Source organism: Triticum aestivum, chromosome 1A, assembly GCF_018294505.1.
Source record: "Triticum aestivum cultivar Chinese Spring chromosome 1A, IWGSC CS RefSeq v2.1, whole genome shotgun sequence".
Classification (NCBI taxonomy): domain Eukaryota; kingdom Viridiplantae; phylum Streptophyta; class Magnoliopsida; order Poales; family Poaceae; genus Triticum; species Triticum aestivum.
Window position 1 is genome coordinate 548220752 of NC_057794.1, and position 10321 is coordinate 548231072.

The 10321-nt window shown below is 49.8% G+C and overlaps 3 protein-coding genes across 3 annotated transcripts; 2 read left to right on the top strand and 1 right to left on the bottom strand.

Annotated features, from left to right (window-relative positions):
* The first annotated feature begins 1125 nt into the window (after window positions 1–1125).
* LOC123180427 (pentatricopeptide repeat-containing protein At1g07740, mitochondrial) lies at window positions 1126–2687 on the top strand. Its single transcript, XM_044592487.1, has one exon. It carries the CDS (start codon window positions 1136–1138, stop codon window positions 2468–2470), a length of 1335 nt encoding a protein of 444 aa, XP_044448422.1. The 5' UTR covers window positions 1126–1135; the 3' UTR covers window positions 2471–2687.
* Window positions 2688–3394: 707 nt separating this feature from the next.
* LOC123065838 (uncharacterized membrane protein YuiD) lies at window positions 3395–5877 on the bottom strand. The gene is made up of 5 exons (XM_044489048.1): window positions 5528–5877; window positions 4719–4875; window positions 3954–4004; window positions 3699–3794; window positions 3395–3575 (listed from the first exon to the last, which is right to left on the bottom strand). Exons 1-5 carry the CDS (start codon window positions 5716–5718, stop codon window positions 3513–3515), a joined length of 558 nt encoding a protein of 185 aa, XP_044344983.1. The 5' UTR covers window positions 5719–5877; the 3' UTR covers window positions 3395–3512.
* A 2541-nt stretch (window positions 5878–8418) lies between these two features.
* On the top strand, window positions 8419–9056 carry LOC123180437 (uncharacterized). Its single transcript, XM_044592494.1, has 2 exons — window positions 8419–8654; window positions 8750–9056. Exons 1-2 carry the CDS (start codon window positions 8532–8534, stop codon window positions 8975–8977), a joined length of 351 nt encoding a protein of 116 aa, XP_044448429.1. The 5' UTR covers window positions 8419–8531; the 3' UTR covers window positions 8978–9056.
* The last annotated feature ends 1265 nt before the right edge of the window (window positions 9057–10321 follow it).

Below are 10321 nucleotides of genomic sequence, written 5' to 3' on the forward strand. Positions count from 1 at the left end.
CAACGTCAGACATGTTGAAACCATGGTCCCGTGATGTTGGAAACCAGCGGGCTGTCGTGCTGGGACGAGCGAGGCATTTTGTTGCAAGCTTCCTACCCGCCACGCTGGAACCGGATATGCGCCCTGCTAGACCTTGGGATGTTGCGACCGTTGTCGCGAGATGCCGGAGCCGACCGACAGAGGAGCTGTAATCGGCCACATGGGGAGACTGCAACCAACAGCAGCCTTGCTATGGCATCTTTTTCGTAGCAAGAGCCGCAATCGTGCTCGATGGAGCTGCAACCGATGAATTGGGGAAGACAGTGAGGGACGATCGTCGTTGCGGTGAGCACGTACCGCAAGGTGATGTCGGTGCTGCCGCTAGCTCAAGGGGTGAGGCAGTGTTGCAGGGCTTCGACAACGATTGATGTGATGTAAGCGGTGGTGGGACAGTGTTGCCGCTATACCCAAGCACATACGTAGGAACTTTGACACGGTGGTTATCTTGCTGCACTGGAGGATATGGAAAGAAAGAAATTCCAGAATTTTTGATCATGTGGCATACTCGCCGATCGGCGTCTTGGAGCGGATACAAGAAGATGTGGCCATGTGGTGGGCCGCCGGATGCATCGTAGATCTGCCAACTTAGCTGTTGCTGGGGCGTTTCTGTTTTGGAAGGCTGGTCCTCCGCAGAGTTGTATTGGGAACTCTGAGTTCAATCTAAGCTTCCTAGACTGTTCATGATGTAACTCTCTTCCCTATCTAATAAAGATCGGCCAACGGCCCTTCGAGATGTAAGCGGTGGCGGGAGGGGGTGCATCCGGCCCGCAAGGGTGCCACGCCCGGCGCGCATGGGAAGCCCTCGAGATGTCTCTCCCCAATGCCTCGATGGGGCGGTGGCAGCTCGTCGGTGCTTCCATGCTAGTGGAAGGATGCGCGGCGGAGCAGTGGGGCCGTATCGTGGCGATTTGGGGCGAGGACGGATGAGGTGGAGAGCAGAGCAAGGCGAAGCGAATGGAGCTGTGGAAAACTACGAGCACGTGGTGAAAGGGCGAAGAGATAATCCAACGATCCATGTTCCATCGTGCGGCGACCGGGCAAAATTTTGGCCGGTCGACCAACTCGACGCTAGTCACCCATAAACAAAACAAGGGGAATGCCAATCACCCAAAGGGCCTCACCGATGCTTCCGAACTCGAGAGCCCGCCACCGGCGCGACCCGAGCAAGCTCCTCTACAAGCCGCGGCCGCCGCCGGAGCCGCACCCGTTCCTGCTCCACCTCAAGTCGCTCCCTTCCCCGGTCGCCGCGGCGGCCGCGCTCCTCTCGGCGCCGCGCCGCCTCCACGACCACCCCTTCGCCTCCTGCGTGCTCTACCGCCTCGCCCGCGCGCGCCTCTTCCCGCTCCTCCTCCCGCTCCTCTCCGCGCTCCGCGCCCGCCGCGCCCCGCTCCGCGCCACCGTCTTCGCGGGGCTCATCGACCGCCTCGGCGCCGCCTCCCGCCCCGACGCGGCTCTCCTCGTCTTCTTCCGCGCCGTGCCCGCCTTCTGCTCCCACTCCAACGCCACCTTCCACGCGCTGATCCACTGCCTCGTCTGCAACGGCCGCGTGGACGCCGCCCGGAACATGCTCCCCCGGGCCGCCAAGCTCGGCGTCCGCCCCAACGCCGTCTCCTACAACATCATCCTCAAGGGGCTGTGCGGCCGGGACGGGTCCGCGGGCGCCCGCGTGGTGCTCGACGAAATGCTCGGCCGCGGCGTCCGGCCCACGGTGGTCACCTTCAACACCCTGGTCGGGGCGGCGTGCCAGGAAGGGGACGTGGGCGCCGCGGAGCGGCTCAAGGAAGAGATGGTGCGCCGGGGCGTCTCGCCGAACGCCGTGACATACTCCCTCCTGATGCGGGGCCTGTGCGACGCCGGTCGGCTGGACGACGCCAAGAAACTGATGTTCGACATGGAGTACCAGGGCTGCCAGACCGAGGCGGTGAACTACGGCGTGCTGATGAGCGCCTACGCGAGGCAGGGTGACGTCGACGCCATCAAGGGGCTGCTCTCCGACATGCGCAAGCGCAAGCTCGGGCCCGACGACGCGAGCTACAACGTCCTGATCAAGTGCCTGTGTGACAGCGGCAGGGTGGAGGAAGCGCACAAGGCGCTCGTCGAGATGCAGCTCAAAGACGGCACGGCGCCAAGCGCGGCGACGTACCGCGTCCTGGCCGACGGGTGCTGCAGAGCCGGCGATTTCGGGTTGGGGCTACGGGTTTTCAACGCCATGCTGTCCAGCGGGCATCGTCCCCTAGGTCACACCTTCAAGCACCTGGCGAAAGGGCTCGGCGAGGACGGCAAGGCGGAGGAAGCCTGCTTCGTCTTGGAGAAGATGGCGGAGAGTGGGATTTGGATGGATGCAGAAGGGTGGCGGTCTCTTGCTACATGCGTCTGCAGCGGCGGTGCAGGTGAGGTGAAGCTCGTCGATGAGCTAGCGTTGTCATCTTGACATTTCCAGTCCATGTGAGGCTTTGACAGCCTTCAGCTGTGGCATTTCCATTTGTCTATTCTCTTTATCTTGCTTCAGTTCCAGAAGCATTTAGTTGTGCAAGGCAAAATGCATAATGATATGGGTATAATGGCAGATAAAAGATGCGAGTCTTACTGCTGAAAGTGAAGTTCGTCAGTTTATTTCAAGTTAGAAATCTGTGTGCAGTTTATCAATCTTTCCATACCACTTTCAGAACTGTCGTTTTTTAAAATGGTCACCGGGGGAGGAATCGCCACCTGTATATCGATCTCATTTCGGAAAGAATGATCCGGTTTATGTAAGAAACCGAATCGAAAACCTTTTTTTCCAACCGGGCTCGCACCCCTTTCCACTAATTTTGCAATCAATGGAAATACATCAGTCTGTTTTGAATCAAAAACCATTGATTCAGTTTACATGAGAAACCGAAACCAAATCAAAAACCTTAACAATGCTGAGGGGCAAGCCTGGCTGGCCGAGCATGCACCAGGGAGAAGCGTCGCTTTAACGCCAGCGAGAACAAGTGATGGTGATTAAGTGATATGATCGTAGAGAATGTGGTGAGTGGACATACCTCCACCAACGGGTGGTCGTAGCCCAAAGAGAAATGTAAGTGAAGGGCACACACAACAGGGAGAGAGATGACAAGAATTGCTACTGAATGGCGTTTTGATGGAGAATCTGGAGAAACCTCGGAGAAGTTCACCGGGGATGGGAGGGGATGAAGACAAGAACAAGGCGAGGGGCTTAGCCTGGCGGCCTCCTCCGGTGACGGCAAGGCCTGGGAGGGTGGCGAGAGAGCAAGCCGGGAGACAGCTGCATGGTGTCGTAAATTCGACGACCATCATCTATCTACCAGCGCAAAATATGCTGTAACCAGCAAAGAACAACACACCCAACCAGTTCAACAGAAGGGCACTTTATATGGCCAGAGATACAAAGTAGACTTTGCACAAAAAATGTTCCTCGTATAAAAGTAGTGTAATCTGAGTATAAGGCAAATTGCCAACTACAGTATTTCTCATACAGAAGAATTCCCCATTAAATACGCTACTGTACAACCAACAAGGGCTCCGGCAAAAACCTGCACAAAAAAGGCATAAGTCAGCACAAACGTACACCTAAAAATAGCTGCGAGTTGCGGGTGTAACAAGTCTGAATGGCAAATTCAGTTTATTAAATTGGCGTGAAATATGAATCGAGCTACCTGAAATGGACTGTGTCCAAGAGGTTCCCGAAGCGGCCGGAAGGTAGAGATAATTGGATGTTCCGGTGATAAATCAGAAACTATTTGATTTAACAACTGCAGCAGAATTTAATAGACTATTAGAGGATGGAAAGGAAACAATAGACCATTAGGAACATGGTAGGTGAAAATATGAAACAATAACACATAAAAAAATATTGCTAGTAGGCAAAAATCACTGATGTGAACAATGGGCGTGCAAAACCATGAGCTTACCGCAGCTTGGCGGCCTGTGTGAAACCTAACTCCTGATGCATCATACATTACCTGTAACGAGAAATATATGCTTAGAAACCCATACTGAGAAAAGAGCTTATGTGAATATGAATACACTCATGACTGATCTTTTTTTTTAAATAAGATTTGAGAAAAGGAAAAACATAAAGTTAAACTGGCAGACGATTATGTTAGAGCACAGCTGCAGACTTGGCATGGCAACAATTAAAGTACATAAGTTACAGACCAGCTTGTGAACTCACAAATACAGTAGCTCCTATCACTTTATTATTCGAAATTAGCTCTTATTCCTAAGCTTTATAGACCTTTATTAATGGAATCACTTTAGGATGAAGATGTGCACATCCAGCGTCACTGCACAACTATAAAAGTTGACCATAAAAGTAGTTAACCACCTCATGAATGACAAGGCCATATTTTTGGAATTTTCTTATTATTCTTTCACTAAATCACTCTATCAAGCTAATAGACAAGACTATCTTTCAGCAAGGTGCCTTTTGGAGAAAATCCATGTCCATCCCCAGCAAAGCAAGAAGCAATCAAATGCCTACTGAATTGGGGTATTGATAAACATGTACTACATTTTAAAAGCAACAAATAATACCAAAAGGGAAGAGAATTCTTAACGGAGATGCAACTAGTCATGAGTATATCAAGTTATGAGAGAAAAAGCACTTTCTTGATTGCGACATTCACTTGCTTGAAAAAGGAAATGCATGGAACCTGGTTGGGTCAAGTACATACAACGGCAGCAAAAACCAATGCAAGGGCAAAAACAGAGCTATCTCCGCCTTCTTGTTGGCCAACCGCCACAGCCAAACTTGCCACGGCCGCAGAAAGAGATGAAATAACTCCGGAAGATGTAAGAAACTTCCTTGCATCCCACTTCTTCTCCTTTAACCTGCATGTCTAGGGCGAACAAAGCACAGCTTAACGAAACAGCAGCGCAACTGTCCAACTTGCTATTCAACTGCAATGGTTCTGAAGATACAGTAATGCGCTTTTCCTTTGAGCAGGATAGTCTTATTCAGTTATCAGCGACGCAATATACATATATGCGATACTGGTGTCCGGTTGTGCGGTGGAAATAGTTCTGGTTCCACTGAGTGATTTTGGAAAAGCAGTACTAATCTCTTGCAAGTTATTTTGGCAGCAAACGGGAAAATGTAACAGCTAACTCAGCCTGATTAACCGATCGCGCATGGGTTTTCCAAGGAATAAGACCATGTACTGAATTTCAGTGCAGACGGCACAACACAGATCGCATAGGCGTGCATCGAACCGATAAATCCTCGTCTGCGTACACAATCCTCCTACTGCAGCCAAGTTCATCCCTCTAGTCTCCGCCGTGAACGGAACCTAAGATTTCTGAAACGCTAAGCAAGCCGCTTGCTTCCACATCAAAAGAGGAAACCCTTTCGCTACGCTTTCTATCAGCAGAAAAAAAAACTACCGGATCGCAGGAGCGACACCCTGAAGAGATCGCACCGACAGCGAAGCGGAGGGCGCGTCGGATCTAGCAGAGCGGGCGGGAGGGGGGAGGAAGGGCGCACCAGATGGAGAGGACGTTGACGAGGTTGGCGAAGGCGAAGGCGAGGAGGGCGGCGCCGAGGGGGAAGTTCCCGCCGGCGCCCGCGGCGGGGACGCCCCCGCTGGCCCCGGCCAGGCCGGCCACCGAGGCCGTGGAGGGCGTCGTCCCGGCGGCAGCCCCCGCCGCGGCGGTCAACATCTCGGTGGCCCTCATGCCCGCCCGTCGGTGGTTGGGACGGTTGTTCACTCTGGCTGGCTTGGCTGGGCTCCCCCTCCGCGGCCGGCTCCGTGTTCCCCCTCTCTGGGTTCGGGATCGTCTGTCGCGCGTATGCTGCTCACTCGTGTGGCGGAGTGGGGCTTGGCTTGGGGCCGCTTCGGGGAAATATCTGGTGCAGGGTGCACCTGTTTTGATTTAGCTATTTTACAAATGTGTAATAGATGTGAATCTTTTTTTAGATAAAAGGTGTGAATCTTTCAGGACATAATAGTAAGAATAATATATCTATATCATACATAATATTAGTGATTAGCCCCACATTATTCTCTCACAAAGTGTGTTGGAGCTCAGGTTGCAGTTGACTATTTACAACCCATCTTTCTTCTCTTTCCTCGCCTATTTCCTCCACCTCATCATAAATCTGAGGTGGTAACTCTTAACTCTTATAACATGTTTATGTCATCTTATTATAGTTGCTCTCATAGTAGGGTACTAGGGTAGGATTTGTTTAAAAATGTAATTAGTTTACACGAGATGTTATAATAGTGTAGAATGTGCCAAAAAAAATCCACATATGGCTAGAAACACGTGGTTGGTATCCGGTTACACATCGTACTTCCTTCCTAAAATGTAATGCCCCTCGAATTCTAATCCTAATTTGGGTGAACAAAGTATGAGTTATATGACACATTATACCATTAGATTCGTATTCAAAAGATGTGTGCATCGCTCACATCGTGCAATTAAAATTTGTCCTACACACGTCTGTAACAGTCCGCTATGTGCACCCTTTTCAATCTTCTCTTGACTTATTTCCGTTGAAACTATTGTCCGCATATACTTCCTCCTCCATTATCCCTTTATCGCTAGCTCTCTCACGCTCATACCCCCCACCCCACCCTGTGTGTTGTGCCTGATGATCTCTCCACACAGTCATGGGTGACCCCTCCCCCCCCCCATCCCCTTGCACATGCATTGCTACCCGACGCTGCTCGCCTTGCATTACCGGGAGGAGGGGGTAGTAGGATGACACAACATGGGCAGGAGTGGTGATGCAAGCCTCTCACGAGCTGTTGCAAGAGACATCCACTTCAAGGGTCGCCATTGCATGGTGATGCAAGGGGCAGATGATGATGCTATGTATGGTGAGGGCGGGTGCTGCAAGCTTTGCGACGGTGACATTGTGTGATGTGACGAGGCGAGCATTGCCTGACAGTGTTGCAAATGACCGTCGTCGATGCTCCGTGCGACAACAGTGAGTGCTACAAGTGACAACGACAGGTGCCACAAGCTTTTGCGATGGTGATGTTGCATCACTAGTAGAAAACATGGCTTTGGTCCAGGCCGGGTAAGCCCATTAGTCCCGATTCACTCATGAACCGGGACCCATGGGGGCATCGGTCCCGGTTCGTGAGGCCAGGGGGCCGGCCGGGCCTCGGGGGCCATTGGTCCCGGTTCGTCTGGCCCCTTTGGTCCCGGTTCGTCTGGCCCCTTTGGTCCCGGTTCCAGACACGAACCGGGAACAATGTGCCTGGAACCGGGACCAATGTGCCCCACAACCATTGGTCCCGGTTGGTAGCTGGAACCGGGACCAAATGGTGTCCTTTAGTCCCGGTTCCAGCCACGAACCAGGACCAAATAGATGCCTATATATACCCCCTTGCCCGCGAGCAGAGCAGTGGAGTGCTCTGTTTTTTTGGCCGGCCGTGGAAGAGCTTTGTGGTGCTCTAGCTCACCTCCTATGCACATGAGGTGTTCGATGAAATGCCCGAGCCACACTTAAGCTTTCTCCTCTCGAATCTCCTTGTCCAATCTTCATTTTTCTCAAGATTTGTCTAGGGTTGGCGGTCCGTCATGTCCCGTCCCCGTCCTCACCGCCGTCGATCGCCCGCGCCGATCTCGCCGCCGGCACCACCTTGGTGAGCCTCTTTATCTTATCTTCTTTCTAAAAGAAAAAGTTCTTACTTGTATGATTTACATAGATACTTGTGTAATTTTCTTACTTTTATTATTGTTTGATATTATATAGTGCGATGGTTTTGGTATCCGCCTCCGTCGGCCCTCGTCCTGTCTCTGATTCGGATGTGGTATATATATTATCTTTTATAACTATTTGTTTCATTTAGTGTTTATGACAATTATGCCGATAAACGTGACATGGATTTTTTTAATCTAGGAGTTATGTGAACCAGAAATTCCAACCGACCCTATTGTCGAGAGGTTAAATTTAGTTGAAGAAGAAAACAATTACTTGAAGGAAAAATTGAAAAAAATTGAGGAGGAGAAGATGATATTGGAGTTGCATGTTGTGGATGTCGTCGATGATCACAAGATCAAGATGGATGCAATGCGCTTGAAGATTAGAAATATTAGAAAATATGCCATTCATACTGTGATAATTGCTAGGCGCGGACGAGCTCGCGCGCTCTCGGAATCTGTATGCGTTCGATCCGCTGGAGGCGCGAGGGGCCCGCTGTATTGTACGCGACGGGTGAGTACAGTTAATGTGCGTACGTAACGGGCAAGAGACGTTGGTGGCTCGGGCATTAGACGAGGATTTCACGGTGTTTATGTAACGCGTCGTCTGTCTACTGTTCTGGACTTGTGTGTACCGGAAGTACGAGACGGCCTGTAACGGTGAGGTACAGTAAGTAGTTGGCGGCCCACTGGATGTATTTAACGCAATCCACGGGCCCTTCTGGATCTGGTCCCCATTCGATCCCCAAATCGCAAGACGAAACCCTAGACTCGCCCCACAGTTTCTTCTAGGTCGCACCAAATTGGAGCAGATAGATCCCTAGGTATCGAAGATGGCGGATCCAGCTGCTCTGCCAATCGTGCCTTGTCCGGATTGCGGCAGGAACGTGGTGACCTACGTTGCTAGGCGCGGGCAGAACGCCTGTCGGTGTTTCTACAAGTGCCGGAATCACAACGTAAGTCTAGTTTCTTGGATTGGGTATGGGTGTTTTTTGAGATGTTTAGCTGGGTAGATTATCACGAGGTACGTGTTCTTGTGGATCCATTGCAGCCTTCAGCGGGCGGATGCGATTTCTACAGGTGGCAGGAAGGCTATGCAGCGCATCTGGCCAATCTTGAAGGAGGAGAAGCTGCTGTGGGTCAAATCGGTCCGGGTCAGATGCAGGGTGGGCAAGCTGTCGAAGCTCAAGTTGTGCAGGCTGATCACGGCCAGCCGGTGCAGCAAAATGGGCCGCCGGAGGCGTCGCAGGCTGCATCGTTTGCTAGTGCGGTCGCATGATATATGCTCGCGGCAGCTCCAGCTGCCGGTCGGCAGGGTGTGACAGTCGCCGACACCGCCTCCATCAACCTGGTGGTATCTGTAGCAAACCTGGTAATTGGGGTGGCAATTCTGCTGTTGTTGGTGGCAGATGTTGTCCTGCGCCTGGTTAATTAGGTGACGTGGCCGTTCTTATCTGGCCGAGACGGTAGAGTGGTTAACTAGGCATAGGCTTAGTGTTATGCAAAATTACGTTATGCTTTTCTAGTTGGTCGATGTGTGGACGTGACGCTGTAACCATGTAGTGCTAAGTGTGGACGAGCTGCAGATGTAATGTCCTGTGTGATACTATGAATGATGATGCCTACGGTATGTGAAATATGTCTTTTTTTATCCTGTCAGAATGGGAGTTTCGAGAGAAGGCTTTTCAGCATTAATTTCATTTTTCCTTTTTGCATTTTAAGCCTTGATTTTTAGGAGCTGGCGTGCATGTATGAAACGGATGGTCACCAACATGGTTAACCATTGTTTGTATGCAGATATTCAGGCATAATTTTTTTTATTCCTTTTGTGTTACTTAGATTTAGTTTTTACATTTATTCCTGTACGGCAAAGATATATTTGTTAAAATACAAGTTTATATTTTTTATATATGTCCATATTTTTTTAGATGCATATTTTTTAGTATGCTTTTAAATTGACTGATAATGATTTTTTTTGAAAATAAAAGAATTACATCTTTTATTATGGCAACATTTTCTATAAACACATATAAATATTTTAAACAGAAGTGTTGCTTTTTCATGGGTGGTCGTTCTTTTTTTATGCATTTACATTTTTTAAATTGGCCGATAATATTTTTTTAATACTTGTTTTCACCATTATTCAAATGCTTGATAATTTTTATAAGTAATGATTAACTCCTTTCACACATGCTGTATATAATTGGTATACACTCTTAGGCAAGAGAAACATTTTATTTATACACTTTTGAACATTTTTTTGCACATGCTGCTTAATTTTTTTTGCACACGCTGCTTAATTTCATATACATTATTAAGATTTTCTATACAAAATTGTTGTACTGTCAGATGCTTGTTTAACATTCGTCAAGCACAAGTTTTTTTGATTTTTAATATCCGGTCAGTAATATTAACGCATAGGAGGTGAAACAAGCGTGTAACAGTAGTACTCCTCATCCCTCAAAGTGATTGGGCTGTCCGTTCTGGTGGGCTGGCCCGTCGTGCGTAGACTGGCCTGGCCCGTGCATCCCTTGGCATCTAAATCGGCCAGAGCCTTGTCCGATGTGCTTGACCACCTACCCCCTTATCCGCATCTGAATGGCTATCCAGTCAGAGACGTCAC